General features: G+C 43.7%; 1 protein-coding gene across 3 annotated transcripts in view; it reads left to right on the plus strand.

Annotated features, from left to right (window-relative positions):
* Positions 1-18,323, plus strand: part of htr4 (5-hydroxytryptamine receptor 4) — a 166,750-nt gene that overhangs the window by 83,415 nt on the left and 65,012 nt on the right. For all 3 annotated transcript variants that reach the window (XM_085471884.1, XM_085471875.1, XM_085471894.1), the window contains exons 3-4: positions 11,016-11,129; positions 18,094-18,294. In XM_085471884.1, the coding sequence (XP_085328010.1) occupies positions 11,016-11,129; positions 18,094-18,294 (315 nt within the window). The remainder of the gene's footprint in view (positions 1-11,015; positions 11,130-18,093; positions 18,295-18,323) is intronic.

Consider the following 18,323-nt stretch of genomic DNA (forward strand, 5'->3'; position numbering starts at 1 on the left):
TACCTATCCCATTCAGGCAGACCACGTCATTGCATTATGTTCAGGCAATCATCCTCCGACTTTAGACGAGCTTTATGGCTGTGAAATGTGCTCAGTTATTCTTGGCCCTTGATTATATTATTACACTGAAAATATCCTCTATTATTTCCAGCAAACTGGATTTTTCGAAGGTACTTCTAATTTATAACCCATTTATGAAACTCACATCTGTGATTTCACAAGGCTTAAGTGAAGTTTTACATCAACTATATTCAGTAATTACAAAATTTATCACATTAGTGTTGATTGATCATTCAATTAAAAACAGACCTGGACTTTTCTCTTAATTTAGCTTCTTTCTCTGCATTATTTAAAGCTTTGGCAGCTCTACCGGTCAGTGAAGCAGTAACAGATGATGAGTCATCATCATGAAAACAGGTGCATGAGGGCAAGGCACACTTCTTTTAGTTGTGTACGATGCGTCAGGACCGTCAGGTTAATATAACGGCAGTGCATGTGTTACAGCATGTCAGAGGACTGTAATCAATGATGGCAGTCAAATTATCCGACCATTGTTAAAAATTGAAATATTTGTTGTGAAAGGGCCTCTCATTCTCTGTCTGGAGCAAGCTCCTCCCACTTCAAACCAACGTTCTTCTGATTGGCTGTCCCTCATGACTTCATACAGATCCAAAGGTAGAAAAGGAGCTACTGGAGCTACTGGAGCTCAGCAGGTCATCTACTGAAGGTGGGTTGTTCCATCCCTGGCTGCTCCAGTCTGCATGCCAAAGTACCCTCGGGCAAGAAGGAACCCAGAGCTGCTCTCAGAGCGTGAATGTGTAAATGAGCCATGTTGTACAAAGTGCTGTAGAAAAGTGCTCCAAACAGAGCGTCATCGTCAGAGACCAACGCATGAGTTTACAAACTGATTGTTAGTCTGACATGTCTAATTACTGTCAAAGACATCTGAACACACTTTCTTCTGTGTATGAGTGCATTTTTCAGAGTTGCCGGTGGACAAAAGCAGCAGACGTACCTGAAACATGGGCTGCTAATCAGAGGTCTGCTGTCAGAATCACAGCAACAGGCCAAACTACTGTTACTATGGTTACAGGCAGGCTCATCTGCAGGAGGTTTGGAGGTTTTGGTTTTTCTAACAGAGAACATACCAAGTCTCCGGGTGGTCCAGCACGTACTGTAGGAGCCAATTGGCTTAAAATTGTTTCAAAGCTGGATAGTCTACGTCTGCATGGAGGCGACGGAGTCACAGCCAAACTGTGGGTTTGGACAGTCAGCAAATTTTGATCTCAGAGGCCATTTGTCTCTTTGCATGCCTAAAATTGATCAAGCTTTATTGAACCTGAGCATGAGTAACCGCCTTGAACTAAGACCAATTTCTGTGCAAGTTGTCAATCTTTCCAAACAGCTTTCATGCCTGTCCGGTTTCAGAGCATGAATTACAAAGTCAAGCATTGGTCCCCGTCCTGGTGTTTCTGCAAAGAGAGCTCCTGCCAGTCATCTGTCAGTCCAATTGCTGAACCTGACGTGAAAGCACTGATGCTGCATCGCATATGAGCCGAGGAAAATGAGCGCAGGCAGCACTGCGACGCAGTTGGCTAAAAATTTTGCTCGAAGCCTAAAAGAATGGCGTTAGTGGACGGCACGCAGCCTTGGGGAGACGTGTTCAGGATACATGATGAGACCAGTTGTTGTTGAGGAACAGTTTGGATTTCAAAGCGCCTGGAAGTTGAATTTAAAATGACCTTTCATTTGTAGCCCTACTCCCTTTTAAATGAACTGGAGGGATTTTCAGTGTAAATTCGGTCTAGCTTTAAAAACAGTGTTGAAGTGGACGACTGCCATTGTGCTGATTAAAGGTGCGCCGTTGGGAAAGATGTGAATAGATGTGTGAACACACACGAGGAGGATTTTTAAGGAAGGGTGTTTCTGCATGATCGAGACAAATAAACCTGTGTGTGTGTGTGTGTGTGTGTGTGTGTGTGTGTGTGTGTCTGAATGATTGCAGTGATCATGATGGTGTTTGCTTCTCTTGTGTGTTCTGCAGTTCGTCTGATTCAGGTGGTGTTTTTTTCTCCTGTGGAATCTTAAATTGTTCCTGTTTTTCGTGGTTTTTATCTGTTTTGTGAGGAAAATTTATCTCAAAGTTCTCCACTGGGTCTGATTATAAACAGTATTCAGTCAGACACCTTCAAACCTTTTCGATTTTCTGAAACTGAAATTCTGTGTAGCAAACTGTGATGACTGAAACAATGTATTTCTCTGCTCTGCAGCTCTGCAGCTGAAACACTTGACAGAGTTACTTGACATTTCCAATCACGATGTTAGCGACACTCAGAAAGCTTGGAGGAGCTTAATTTATCTGTGCAAACAATCCACTGAACTCTGTGCCGCTATCACCCATCATCACAGCCAGAAATATCCTGATGATGCATCGCTGTAAATGTCAGGTGCAGTCAGGTCGTCACCGCGCTTCTTTTATTTCAGTGCTTCAGGTTTCTGATCACAGACAATAGAAACTGATTATTATAAATATATATTAGTGCTTTCATTCTGGGCCCTGCGACAGACTGGTGTTTTTTTTTTTTTTTATTTGTAGCAGAAACACACACCAGTCTCAGCAGTTGAAATAAGTGGGCTGAAATAAATGCAAAATGAGCTTAAAATCTGATAAAACATCAACAATATGAAGGTCTCCATCCATTTGTGAGGCTCCAGCACAGAGCAACATGGATTCTCAGGAACAGCAGTGATGAAATTATGTAAATGACAAGTGTTATTGACAAACTGCGAGATGCTCATCAGTGGAACATGCTGGAGTTTCTGGCTTCTCGTTCATTAAAACAGGTGCTTTGGTCTTTACAATCCTAAACCAACCACAGATTTGTATAAGACCAAGGTTGTCCTTCTAACGTGTCTAACATTCACCCATCCATCTGTCAATACATACTTCCACCCATCTGTATATCCATCCTCTGGCCACTTACTTCACTTCTTCTCAGGGGACACTGAGGTGTTCCCAAGCCAGTACCAGTCATGTCCAAAACACCAGTATCAGCTCTGAGCTCCTTCCAAATGAGCAAAGTGCTCATCTTACATCTGCTGCTTGTATCTGTGATCTCATTCTTTATATATCTCACTTTATATTGTAAGGCAGACCCTACAATAATACATACAAGAGAAAAACTTAACAATCACATGACCCCCTATGAGCAAGCACGTTGGCGACAGCGGGAAGGAAAAACTCCCTTTAAACAGGAAGAAACCTCCAGGATGAACCAAGCTCAGGGCGGCCATATGAAGCGATGGGGTGTCATAAAACCAGAATTTTCCCTAATTAACCGGTTTGAGCCCCTCATGACTATAAAGAAAACAAAAATGTAATAAAGGAAGTTCTTTGCTGTCACACTTGACTGTCTGTCACTTACAATGTTCGTCTGTCTGCATATACGGGAATAGCCCCCAGCTGAGGCTGCCGGAGCTGTCACAAACACTTCACCGCGCTTTCAGCTCTGACAGCCGCGCTTGGAAAGCACATTGTGTTTCCTACCTTTCTGCTGCTTCTCGTCTGCACTCCTTTATGCTTTAAACGCGTTTCATTGGTGAGGTAAAGATAACAGAACTTAATTAGGCCCAATCTTCGGTCTCACAACTCAGAAACCAAAACCTGTCGTTCAGAAGTAAACCTCAGCAGCTGCAGCCACACTTAAAAGACCCATCAGAGCAAAGAAAATAATCTCGAGTCCAGCGGAGAGATCGCCGCTATCAGACCCTGACTGAGCAGCACACAGGCAGCTGTTGGTTGGAAATTGGAGGCCATCCTCGCTGTTTACACACTCTTCTTGTGTGTGTGCGTAAACTTGTGGCCACGCTTGGATGAGCAGAACAGAGAAAACGGGTTTGGATGGACAGGGTGGGGTGTGAGGCTGAAATGGCATTTGAGAGCAGACAATGGAGTCTTTTTCTCACTGTTATAATAAAATAATGTGAAACAATATGCTTTTAGAGACAGCGCTCTCAGAGGAGCATGGTATGTTTAGATGATGTTAAAGAAGAATTATTTTTAGGAGCCTGCTGTAAAGGACTAACTCCTGATTAAATTTGGGCTGAGCCGCAACTTTGCACTGTTTAACGAGAAAGCCAGAACATGGGAATATGTATGTCTGAAACCAAAATCCTGACGACTGAAAACTACAAAGATGGCAGCTTCCACATAGATGACAATGAGAGGTCAAGAACTTTATTTTAATGATAAATTTTTAATTATCAGTGAGATCATTATCCAGTGATTATTCATCAACAATTATCATTATTGCCAAAGAAGAATCGCAATGGCTAAAGCAATGATGAAGTCATCTGATAAAGTCTTCGAATCTAAGGACGTTTCTCGGCCAATAAAATAAAAAAGGCTGTAGTACAGTTTTATTTTCTCTATGCTCACCTATAGCTGTGAAAGCTGAAAAAAGAAAACCGGACAATCGATGAATCAGGGCTTCTGAAACTTAGACAGATTTTATCAGTACCATGGACGCCCGAAGGACCAACAAATCAATGGAGAGGCAAATAATGAAGATACGGCTCCCACCAGGGAGGCAAATGCCGCTTGACCGATTCTTGAGAGTATTTCCGCCGTTGTTGCCAGCGATGGTCACTACTAAGATCTCAGTCATTAAGCTCTTTAAAAACTCATTAAAAACAGTTTCTTTATTTTTAAAGGAAAGTTATTGAGTAGATTTTGGTGAACTCTGATTAAAATAAAGATCTCACATCCTGACATGGAGGAAAACCTAAAAGTAATGAAAATGAATGAGCTGAAAGTCTAAATAAGTGATAATCATTTCAGGTATCTCGGTTCAGATGATCAGTGTCTATTGTTTGCACAGCCGCTAATGCACCGCGAGCATCGTCATCGTGGAAATTTGTCAAAGCCAGAGCGCCGTGTCTCTGGAGGAAGTTCAGTTTGGAGATTAAATCACTGATTCACATGTTCTCACGTCTCCCTTCTTCTTCTTCTCTGAAATTCCCCGTGGATGTGGCCAGGACTTCCTGCTCCCTCCATCTTTAATTTTCATCTCTCTGACAGAGACCTCAGAGTCCCGCTGGATGTCTCACCCAGAAATAAATTTAGCTTGTTTCCTGACACTGTGTCCTCAGATGAACATGAACTTTCTAGAGAAGCATTTAAATGATGCATCAAGCCTGGCTGCTGCACTTCAGAGACCACTGTGCACTCAGCCCCACTCAGATTCTTTGTTCATTTTATTTGTTGATAATATTTTGTAAATGCTCTATTTAATATTGTGTAAATGTGTGGCACAGAGAACAGAAAAAAAGGTTTTGGTGTGTTTTTATGCTGTGTAGACGAGCTGCGTCACCACACCCTGTGGCATTTCTGCAGATTTGATTGCATCAGCTGCGGTCAGGTGGTGAGGAGGGGAAATGACTGCGAGCAGGTGGAACTAACAAAACAATCTCTGAACCGGTTCTGTCGGCCCACCTCAGTTGACTCGACAGATCCCGTGCACGCTGTCACGTGGCATTGCTTGACACAGTAAGAGTCGGGCAGCTTCAGCTCTGAGAGGACCTCAGTGAAGACTTCTGAGAGCTCAGTCCAGCTCTCACTAACAGTCAGCTCCATGCAGCCAATCAGTGACAGCTCATTTAGTTCAGCCACATGATATGGTATCCCCTATAGCTGTAAAAGAATTTTTTTTATACGTGTGTGTTCATATTTCAAAGGTTTGGCTCTCCAGCTGTCACTCACCAGAGTCAGACCAACTGAGAATATCAAGCTCAGAGCCAAGAATGTGCAAAAACATTATTTATGTGCATTTAGTCTTCACGAGGAGTAAGAGAAACCAGATGTTCGGTCATGGATGATGGAGGTATTTCCCCGCTCATCTGTCCCCTCTGAGCTCCTAATTGAGGCTGCTCTATGCTGATTACCTAGCATACCCAGCATTACCCAGCTTAACTCAGGTCAAAGTTCACGTTACCTGATGTCTTTCATCCTTCAAACCCACTGCTCCACAGCTTCTCTGTTTGTCTTTCTCAGTCTCTCTTCTTCAACAGCAGAAAGCCCTTTTTGTACGTCTGCAGAATCGTTGAGGAGCAGCAGAGGAAATTCCTGCCTTTGCCGTCTGTTTTTAAGCACATTTGCTTTCAAAGGACGTCGGCTGTGTTCTTTCCAAACCCTTTACCTTATAACGTACTTGGATGAGACATTACACTCAATCTGAAGAAGTCACAGCTTAATTAAGCGCGTTTTGACGAGTGATCAGGAGCCGGGTTACTGTGTGTGATGCTGGGGTGTAGCCTTCTGTCAGGTGTGTAGTCACAGTCCCAAACAAGACACAGATGCAGGTGTCCTGATGTGTGTTTGCCTCCCAGCAGCTGGCCTTCATTCTTGCTTCTCATCCTGAAGACGTCGTCCATCCTAAAAACTGATGGACAGTGATGGCTATTTAACCCTTACTGGTGTTGTCACCTTGATGTCCCCCATCATCATGTGACCACTGAAAACACGTGTTTGTCCAAACTGTGCATTTATTAAATCAGCGAAGATGCTCAGGCGAGAACCAATGTTCCATCAGACAGAACAGAACAACCACTCCACACACTGATTGGGGTTGGGCGTTAGGGTTAAATAGGCGGGACATCAGCCTTTAGAACTGCAGAAGCCACTTGGATGAGAGCTGAAAGGGCCTGACAAACCTGAAGAAGTGCAGTTTTCTTCATGCTACCTTGACCTGGAACACTGAGAACCTACACAGACGTCCTCTTGGGTTCAGACTCAGAGACTAAACAGTATTGAGTGTGGTCCCGTGCTGACCTTGAACAAGTTCAAGACATGAACAAGACATGCTCCTATCAGCACGGTATAAATATCACAGGGTTATCACATATTTCATCCATCTGTTGGATTAGCTGCACTTCACTGTCACTTTTTAAAATAATGGCTTCAAGAGCAGGCTGTCCTCAGCTGTGTGTGTATCCCCAGGTATGGGTCAGGTGTGTGTCCTAATGTGCTAATGTGATTGCTGCACCGTCCCTTTTTTATGGAGCGAGCTCTGTGTGAGAACAGCTGTAAACCTGGTGACAGGTGGATCGTCATATGATTTACTCAAACTTTACTCCCACTTTAGAAAAAAACTATGAACAACAACAGTGTTGTGCTTGGAAATGTTGAACCTCTTAGTTTAAGTGTCAAAGCGTCAGTTCGCTGAAAGTTTGCTGTGGAAGTTTGTGTTTAAGGTTTTGACAGTGGAGTTTAAATCCTAAATAAAATCCTTTTCATCGGACGGTGTGGCCTAATTGTTCATTAAGGAGCAGACCACCAGCAGTTGTAGCGAGTGAACATGACTCTAGCTAATGATCAGTAAGTGTGTGCGCCCAGCACTGCTCTAGCTTCTGCAGCTGATCCATTAATTATAAAAGCAAAATGAGCCGAGACTCTCTCACCAAAGCCAATATTTGCACAGCGACTTTCGTACCTGTCGCCATGTTAGAAGCCAGGTGATACTGCCATAATGAGCGTATCAATGTCTCATTTAGGGGAAAGGTGTACGTGACAAACTTGACGTGAAGGATTATTGTGAAGCCTCTTGATTATTTCTTGGTAACGATGCTTCTGTTGAGAAGTCAGCGTTCCCGTTTGATCTGATTAGTGCACTGGCATCACGGATCAAAGAACAAGCCTCATTTGCACACTATCACTTTGCCTTTGAACCTCGGATGCTGAGAGGGAAATCATTTGGCAGACGTGGACAGGTTTCTGAATTCAGCACAGAGGCTCATGTTTGCATGTTACCGATAATGTGGACAGTACATAAAAGCCACAGATAAACATCTCTAAACGTCACTTTCTCCTGTAGAAATTTGCATTTTCTCATGTGGGGAGATGTTGCCCGCCCAGCCATGTCAGTCGCTGTCGTTCATTGTGTTTTCCCACCTCCCCGCCAGGCTGTGAGCTGTGAGAGAGACAGCAAACCTCAGAAGGATTGCTGTGATGCATTACCGATGTCAAACAAGTGTGAGTTTAAAGAGTCGCTTTCTGAGATCTCTCAAACCACAGAAGTGGCTCCAGGAGCTTCGATTCATAACTCACGCTGGCTGGACCCGAGACATTTTCTAGAGGTTATACGCGTGCGGGGGCGAAAATGCAACGCCTGCAGTTTTAGCCTGTATTATTTATCATATCATATTCCCCATGTTGGATACTGAATACGCAACATGTCAGTTCTGTATCTATGACCAAAGACGTCTCGGTTATCGCTGGAAGATGAGCTTTGTCAAACAGGCGAGTGTGTTTTTGTGTTTATGCTCCTGATGATGACAGTTTAACCTCAGTAAATGCTGTTTGTTGTGTTTTGGAGAGAAGTGATTTGTGTCCGGGTTTCTGTGGATTATACAAAGATCGTTCGCCTGCTTTGACCTTTTTGTGTCTCAGGCTCAGCACAGCTCGACCCCAGGAGGTGGAAATGGGGTCTTTCAAACAGGCTGTGTATGAAAGTTGATATAGAAAATCAGAGCACAGCTTTGAGGTGCAGCAGCGACGCTGGAGCCAGGACATGAGCACCTCTGCCATGAATAGCATGAATCCGCCAAACACTGAAAGCACTTTGATTTAGGCCCCTTTGTTACTAAAAGGGCTTTGACGCAGCGGGGGCAGACTCGGGACCTCTGAGGATCTCTAACCAGGACGTTAGCATCAGATCCCTGTGTGGTCCTGTGGGCTGCACATAGCTAGAAGGGCCTGGAGGCTTTTAGACCTTCTGTGTCGCTGTTTTTATTACTTTCAGACTGAATTCTCTGTTTTATCTCTTTCTTTGTAAAATCCCATGCGGTTGGTACACCTGTGCAGGTTTCTCAAATCAAATCAAATCAAATCAAATCAAATCACTTTTTATTGTCACATCACATGTGCAGGCACACTGGCACAGCACATGCGAGTGAAATTCTTGTGTGCGAGCCCCACAAGCAACAGAGATGTGCAAACACAACAACACAAACGAGCAAAATACAAGAATGGCCAACCTGAAACTAATAAATATATGTACAATATATAATAGTGTATGCATTTCTGGATGTGTATACTAAATATTTTCCTACGTGTGTGTGTGTGTGTGTGTGTGTGTGTGTGTATACACATTTTTACAAATTAAATAGTAAAAAAATAAAATAAAATAATAATAATAATAATAATAATAAAATATATAAAATATACAGAGTTGAATATGTGCAAAACAAGTGGCATTTATATACAGTGTGGAGTGCATAATGTTGAAGTTCCAGTAGTGAAGCTGAGGTGTCTATGACGTGTTCAGTAGTCTGATGGCCTGATGGAAAAAGCTGTCTCTCAGTCTGCTGGTACGGGACCGGATGCTGCAGAACCTCCTTCCTGATGGAAGCAGTCTGAACAGTTTATGGCTGGGGTGAATGGAGTCCTTGATGATCCTCCCCGCTTTCCTCAGGCACCGCTTCCTGTAGATGTCTTGGAGGGAGGGAAGCTCACCTCCAATTATCCGTTCAGAGCACCGCACTACTCGCTGGAGAGCTTTGCAGTTGTAGGCGGTGCTGTTGCCATACCAGGTGGTGATGCATCCAGTGAGGATGCTCTCAATGGCACAGTGATAGAAGGTCCTGAGGATGCGGGGGCTCATGCCGATTGGTCACCTGCTGCTGCAGACTTTATTTTGCTTCTGCTCGATAGGATGCACTCACACTTTGGTTTGTTGATCTTCATTCGACTATCCTGTGCTACAAAGCCAGACTAGTGTATTACTGAGCTGTGTGAGCTTTCTGCTTCTTAAAGGGTTTCTCTTTTTACCTGGCTAGATTACCATGGTAACTGGTGCTGAACTGATCACCTGGTTGGCAGCAGGTCATGTTCAGAGGTTCTGTTTAAAGCTAGCTGGAAGCACCACGTCGTCACTGATTCTTGTTTTAAGAGCGTCGAATCATCACCATGAAACATGATCACACATAGTGTCCGTGATTCGAGCAGGGGGCGCTCACAGGGACCACTTAAAGCTGAAGAAGGGTCACGTGACCTGTGAAATGCCCGTTTTACGCCTCCCCTCGACCTGCAGCAGTGTTGTGCAGATGAATGGTTTCACAGAAGACGATTGCACTGCATTGGTTTCAGTGCTTCTTTCACGCTCATTTATCAAACCCAAATGACAAAATGTCTGCTGCGAACTTTGGTGACGATTCAAACTGATCAGATAGGTACAGCATAAATGTGTCCACCTTTGTTTCTGAGTGTGCAGATGCTTCTGGCTCTCAGCTTCTGCTCCATACTGTTTTACCTGCAGGGGAGTTTGTTCCTCGCTGTGACTCCCGAGTCTCTTTTTGTTGTTGTGAAACGTATCCATGCATCCTGAAGCCTCTCCGAGTGCTTATGTAGGTGGAAGCAATCAGTGCAGCAGAGGAAGAGACCTCTGCTTTTAAATACACAGGATATCATCACTGCTGCACCTGGCTGCTTGTTCGGGTTCAGCAAGCTACCTTGGAGATGGAAATAAATCTCATTTGCATCTGAATGTTTTCAGTGACATCCTCTTAGCCAGAGACACCAAACAAGAACAGGTAAATCCATCTTTACCTGAATGGAGCTTTTACAGCTAATGACTAGCTCCAGAGGCTGAACTTAATGAGCCGACGCAAGCAGGGCTGATTTCTTGTTGCTCCACCGCGTGGTGCAGGCTGATGAAAGAAAGATTGTAATATTGTCTGTAATAAATGCCACATGAGGGGTCACTCTGCAGTTTTAACTCTCTCTCACATAAAATGAGAGCTGACAGCCTCTCTGTATCCTGCCTGATGAGTTCTGACACCTTTGCAAATATCAATAAACATTACAGCAGTGTTTTCCAAGGGTAGCTACGCAGGCAGAGACCACCCTGGCTAACTTCTTTTACTGTAAGGCGCCTGAAATGTGACAGAATCCTCTCAGTTCAGAATCCTAGCAGGCTTTTAGACTTAAACTGACATGGTGTTGTTTTATCTCCCTGCAGCGATAGCATGCCAAAGCGGATGGCCCTGATCTGCTTCCTGTCTCTGGTCATGCTGATGAGCATCTTTGGAAACCTGTTGGTCATGGTGGCCGTCTGCAAGGACAGACAACTCAGGTGGGAACGACCTTCTTCTTAAGGGCGCTTCTGTGTAATTGGCTGATGTGCATGAGAGTAAATCAGCAACAGTCAGAGCAGCACTTTTTTTTTCACTGCCTGTTTCTTATTTAAATATTTTTTTGATTCCTGGTAATGGTTATTGTTGGATCTTTAGCGGATTCAGTTTTTTCTTAGCTGCTTTAGATGTGAATCCCTCCCTGTGTTCCATCCTCATGTGATGAGTTTGTGTTACGTTCACGTCTGTGTTTAGTGATCTCACTTCCTTTATTTTGATAGTGTTCCTTGTGCCTTAGTTTTGCTTCCTCGTGTCATCCTGTGATTTGGTTCAGTTGTGTCTCGTTCTCCCTGCTGTCTCTTCTTCCTCCAGCTCCCCTCTGTGTGTATTAATGTTTGCTGTCACTCCTTCTCCTTCTTCAGTGTGTGATGTGTATGTGCTATTTTCTCCTTTATGGACTTTGTGTTTGCCTCCACGGTCTGTAACATCTACAGAATCATGGCAGAAACTGCTTCTTCGTGTGTGTCTGTATTTTCTAAAGTGGTTTCCACCATTGCAGCTCTGATCTTCATGAAGCAAAGGAGAAGGGTGTATGAAAAGTGAAGGAATTAGAGGCGGAGTCAGAGGGTCAGGCTGAGGATGGAGGGTCATGTGGGAGCTGCTGTCACCTCAGTGCTTCAGTCCTCCGTCTTCACCTCGCCCTTCTCTTTGTCCCTCTCTCTGTCTGACGTCTCTCATCTTTCTTTCTTTGCCCCTCTCATGACCTTTGACTCATGGGATGTAGTGTGTGTATGTGTGTGTGTGTGTGTGTGTGTGTGTGTGTGTGTGTGTGTGGCATGTTGAAGTCAGTGAGTGACGGCATGTCTGCTGTGATGTCTTACGTTGCTGAGGTGAGAACATTTATGTCTTTGTTCTTTTGTCCACTGGGAAATGCTCAGTGGGGACGTCCCTCTGGTGAACGTGGGCGATAAAGTAAATAGGAACTCTTTGCACATCATTTACAGGAATCATGAGTATCCCAGGTAGGAACAGCTGTTAGATTACCAGTGGTGAGATCAGTCACTGTGACGGTGGTCGTGCCTGTCGGTCTGTAAAGGCTCACATACAGTTGGTGTGTGATTTGTGTGGTTTTGGGTTTATATGTGGGACAAGTGCTTATGCAAACCAAAAACTGTAAACAAAAGATGGACAGTGTCACATCTCCCATTATTTTCTGCAGCCTAACATTAATCAGTCATGTTGGCTTTTTGGAGCCAGAACTGATCATATTTGGAGGATGCTGAGCTCAGTAACATCCAGATAAAATCATTGAATCTCACTGTGCCCTAAAAAGTCTTGGACAATAATGTTAGTACAGTGACCTCACAGCAGCCATGGTATTGGTCACATGATGTTATTAAAAGTGCCTCAAAAGGCTCCAACAGCGCAAACCTGGCCCAGAGGTCCAGTTCAGGAACTCCAGCCGCCTGTGTCGCCTCCACCTGTCAATAGAATCGGGGGCTGTGTGTTTTGGCAGGTACGCGTTGGCTTCGTTTTTCAGACCTGGAGGCTGACACCTGACAGCGAGAGAAGAGAGTCACTGTGAGACAGACGAACAGTAGCTTACGTTCAAATATTTCTGTCCTGATGGGAGTTTAAAAGAGTTTAAAGTGAAAGTGAATCATACAGCAGTCATCAGATCTCAACTCAGTTAAACAATGATGAGTAGATTATTAATTAATGAATTAATTTTTATGTAGGGCTGGGCGATATGGCCTAAAATCCATATCGCGGTATAATTTGAAGCACGTGCGGTAACGATATAAATATCGCGATATATTCTTTTCTTCTGTATAACATTTTCACAAAAATCGAGAGTGTTCCTTATGTATGAATTGCTTACTGACCTCGAACAGATTTTGGCGTGCAGAAATCTGTTAAAAAATGTTTTAGTACAACTTTGGTAAGCCGCACTGCTTGATGGATTGTCAGAGCATTACGGCTGCTGTAGTGAGAAGCTTCGCGGAGTAATGTGGGTCCAAAACTCCGTCCACTTCAGGTCCCAAAGTCAAACGAACACTAAGAGTTAAAAACGGTCTAAATTCTTTCATATTTAATGAAATCATCAGCGTTGGTCCTTTACCAGGTGTAACAATTAAGTTTAACATCCATGCATCCATGAAAACAGAATTTATTAAATTTAACGGAGTTACAAGTTAACAGGAAGTTAGCTCGCTAGTTTCCACCTAAACATGACATACCATGTTCCGACTGAGAGATTTTTGAAACGAATTAAAACGTACAGCTCTGCTATCACTTCCAACATAAATGAAGACAGAAAACTAAACAGCAGTGACGTTTGCAGGGTTCCTGAAGTTGGACTACCTGGTATATAATGTTGTGCTACGTGACGTGATTGCTAGCGACGCAGCTGTGTTAGCATAACATTAGCACAGTGAAGCTGGAGGATGAACGCCAACGATTTTTCCACTCGATAAAAGTTAACGTGAGGGATTGTGGTGGTTAGGGACAAATGCAATCGCATAGCAGGATGCTATACACGGGCCAAACTTCAGTCAGGAGAACAACTGAGATTATTCATCCACAATACGAGGTTAGTTATTAATATGCTGCAACAACATGGGAATAGAGCAGCTGCGAGAGAATTCAACATTAATGAATCAATGCTACGGAAGTGGAGGAAGCGCAGTTTTTGGCTTTCCCCATATTTCAAAAGTGCTTCATCTCTTTGCTATGACTGTCGCCCGGCATAATTTGTAGATGATAATGGTTGTAGCCGCTTCAACATGCGCTATCGCGGTAGAGCGGTATAGTCAAAATCTCTATCATTGGCCAAATTTATATAGTTGCTATCGTATATCGTTTATATCGCCCACCCCTATTTTTATGGTGGAAATCATTATTTTAAGGAGATGTTTTTCAGAGAATCCATGTGAATGAATAAAAAACGGTTCCAGCAGCTCATGGATGACTATCACCCGTCTGTTTGTAGTCTTGTTGTAGTCAGAGAAACTCAGATTACAGCATAATGCCCATTCCTCCTGAAGCTGCTTTTCATGTGCCTTTGTAAACGTCTTCCTCATCCCTCACTGCAGAGTCGCTCTCACTCAGTCTGGGACCAGCTTTTCCAAATTTATAATCCCAGTTACTAAATTAATGGGAACCCCCGATTCATGGTCACCTGATCCAGCCCTAACTATATGAAGGTTTGAATCTTAAAAGTAGAGATAGTATCTGTCTCTTGAATCCAAACTGGAAGCTGCTTCCACAGAAGAGGGGCCTGAAAACTGAACCCTCTGCCTCCCATTCTACTTTTAAATACTCTAGGAACAACAAGTAAACCTGGTGCTCTCGAGAGCACCAGGTTTGTAAACCTGGTGCTCCTCATTAATTTGCGAGGAACAAATTAATGAGGAACACAGCCATTTGGTGATAATATAATATAAGATAACATTAGCAGCTCAATATGTCACAATCAGAATAATTTATAAATAATAAAAACTGCTGAGTAAGTCTCTGTTTCTCTCATAATCTTTCATCTGTGGTTTGAAATAACCTGAGCGCTTTATTCTCGTAACCAGTAAATCATCGAGGCAGAGGTCGGGTTTTTCCACAGCAGCCAGGTCTGTGTGAGGGAGCTCAACAGCTTAGAGGCATTTTACATGTTTACCTAATGTACAGTACACACACACACACACACACACAGTAAACACCAGCAGAGGGTGATTCAGAGGGTGGTAAAGCACTCATCATGAAACATCACACAAACAAAATCACTGTTACCACCTTTTGTTTCTCTCTGTGTGTCATGTCGAGTGTGTGAACACACACACACGCTGCAACACAGTGTGTGTGTTTATAGACACTGAGCAGCTCTGCGAGTGCTCGCTGTTATAAACGGGTCGCAGCAGAAACTTTGCTTCCACATTTCTGATTTTGTCTTTTAACATCAAAGTTTATTTACATCATTTACAAAAGTAAGAACTAAATTCATCAAATAAAATAGTTTAAGTGAAAAAGAACATGAAAGAAAAGACCTTTCCAAACGATTCATTCATTCTTTCCATTGTTTTATTTCTGCCTTTGAGATTGTCGTTAAATTATCCCTGCACTTCATTAAAGTGCTATTTGGAGTCGTGTTTTTAGTTGTAGTCATAAAATATTTGGCTGACTTAATTGAGTTTGAAATGATTTTTTCTGATTTAAATGAATGAAATAAATAACTGTGTATCCTCCAAGGATTAATTCGGTGTAATTGCTGATTTCAGGGTTTTGTGCTGTTTTTTTAAAAAAAACATTAAAGTTTAAATTCCTTTATTATTATTCCAGACTGCACCTCTCAGAAATTCCTCAGAAAGGCAGTAATGAAATAAAAATCCAGTTATGGGGATTTAATTGAACTGTAGGGTTTATCATTCCCATTAAAGCTTGTCTTTGTGATTGTGTTGTTGCAGACGCCGTCGAGGCCTCCGGCTCTATTCTGCAAAACAAGATTACAAGCTTTGTGCTTTTTATCGGCATTTGTTATAAATGCAGATGGTCGTTTAGTTTACGTGGCTTCGCCATCAGGAGGTGACCCAGCCAGAAATAGTTTGACTGGACAGGACAGAAACGTGATGAATATGAGAGCATCTGAAATGATTCCTGCATGTTTGCTTCTCCTCTCTGACCTTTCTGTTTGAATCATCTTTTCTTAGATCTTACATGTTGGACGTCCTCGTCACACAGTCCCTGCTAATAAAGTTTATTTATTCAAAGGACTTTCAGCTAAACACAGTCTGTCATCCTGACTAAACACAGTGCCTCCTCCTCCACCTCAGGGCTTCTTAATGCTTCTAAACTGCTCTGAATTATAGCCAACACAGCTCCGTGTGTGCGTGTGTGTGCAGGATTTACTGCAGGCAGAGGTGTACCGGCCTGTTCCAGAGCAGTGGATGGATGGAAAGCCTTCGCGGCCTTTCCCTCGTACTGAGGTTATTTATAGACGCGGACATTGACAGCGCAGAGACGAGGCGGCTGACTGACCGACTTTTTGTCTGCAGAGCTGTTAGTGGTGGTGTTTTCTGCCTTTGAGTGAATTACTGACTGACTGCTGTGCAGCTGCCTTTTTGTCCATCAGGTTATTAGTGGCATCACAGACAAACTGTGATGCCACTAATCAATAGCTGAAATTGATTTGTTGCACACACAAGTCCAGGATTTTACAGCTGACTGAGAGTGGCAAGCTATCACCTCGTCTCAGGATTTCTTTGTTTTGTCAAACTGCAGTAAGTGTGTGTGTGTGCGTCTGTCTGTCCAAGGTGTGTGAGCAGTGAAGCACAGTTTAAAACCTGCAGAGTGAAATCCATAGAATGTACTTAAGAAGATGGAAGTAAAGCTGATTTGGGGAGGGGGGGGGGGGGGTGAATGCTCCATCATTTAGAATGTTAGAAATGATGAATATGATGGCCCATCGTCGGATAAAATAGATGATTTATGGCAGTTTTTTAACACCTGGATCAGTGTGATGTCATAGAGAGTGGCTATTTCTAATGAGGTCATCTCATTCATCCCACCTACAGTTGTCTTAGAGGGGGAGGAGCTAAAGCAGCATGTTTCAGACGGAGGGTGAACTGGGAGGTGTGCTGTGCAGCTCCAAAGGTTCGGGCATGCTCAGCACGTGTCCGAAAATTTAACCCAGCTGTGACAAAATAAAACAGGAAGTAACAGAAGACGAGAACACCTACACGGGGCGACACTGCACACAGGAAACACAAAACACTAAATAAACCAAATCACCTGAAGCAGAAAGCTAACAGAAAGTAGACATTAACTGGACTAAAGTATAACCAAGAGACTCAAACTCCAGCAGATAATCCAAAACATAAGAGAGAATAAGTGGTTTTTGTTTGTGTGTGTGATGCTGCAGAGTGCGACATGTGTTAACATGTGCTAAAACACACAAAATCACCATCAGGTTTGTGATGGTGATAACAGATGCCGCCACATGCTCGTTACTAAATCAGGCTCATCCCACATTAGCAGACTCGTGCTGAAGCCACACCCACATTTCTCTATTTGAGGTCAGCCACTAACCAGAAGGTCAGTGGTTCGATCCTAGGCTGCTCCAGTCTGCATGCCAAATATCCTTGGGCAAGACCCCATGTTGCTCTCCGATGCATCCATCAGAGTGTGAATGTGTATGAATGGTAGACTACTTAGCACTTAGGTCAGAAAAAAGTGCTTGTGTGATTGGGTGAATGAATTAGTTGTATAAAACGTAAGAAACACACACACTGAAAAGGAGCAGCTGATCGTGCACCACTGTGTGAAAAGCACACATGCAAACTCAGTCAAAGGGACGCAACAAAGGATGGGGGGGGAGTAACAGGAGCAGTGTAAGAGGACAGACTCACACACGCGAACGGGAACCAACAAACCTTTAATCAGCCAAACCTGAGGCACCAAACCCATAACATGAATGTAAGGTCACAGCACAGACACAAATCCTTCTTAAAACCAAAAACAAACCATGACACACTGTCCCGCTTCTCACCTGTGAGCTATTGGCCAGTCACAGTCCTCCCTGACCTCCCCAGGACAGCATGCATGTCTGACAGGTCAAACATGCATGCTGACTCTGATCAGAGTATTCTGAGAGGGTGTGCTGCAGGAGAAGAGCTTTAGTTTTAGACATTTATTCATCTTTAAAGACCTTAGAGTTTTAAATAGCCATGCTGTGGGAGGAGCCAGATAGGTGTGGACCCTGACTACAGGGACTAGTGGTCGCTGGGTAAAATGCTGCTTCCAGCTCGGGTCTAAGGACGCAGATGGAAGCACTGTGCTCTCTAAAATACATACTTCACATTCTTAAACCTGACAGGCTCCAATGGTTATGACCTCAGTCAGAGAGTAAGTGCTCTCAGTCAGTGCGTGCAACTCTGACAACGCATGGACATCCTCCTGATCCCGCCTCTCTTTCTTCAGGAAAATCAAGACCAACTACTTCATCGTGTCGCTGGCGTTTGCCGACTTGCTCGTGTCGGTGCTGGTGATGCCGTTCGGCGCCATTGAGCTGGTCCACCAGCACTGGATCTACGGCGAGACCTTCTGTTTGGTGAGGACTTCTCTGGACGTTCTGCTCACCACCGCGTCGATACTACACCTGTGCTGCATCGCCCTGGACAGGTGAGACCGTCTGACTGTCTGTCCTCTGT

The sequence above is a fragment of the Copadichromis virginalis genome, linkage group LG2 (genome assembly GCF_057382275.1).
Source record: "Copadichromis virginalis isolate Kocher_CV1m ecotype Utaka linkage group LG2, C_Virginalis_male_GT1.1, whole genome shotgun sequence".
NCBI lineage: Eukaryota > Metazoa > Chordata > Actinopteri > Cichliformes > Cichlidae > Copadichromis > Copadichromis virginalis.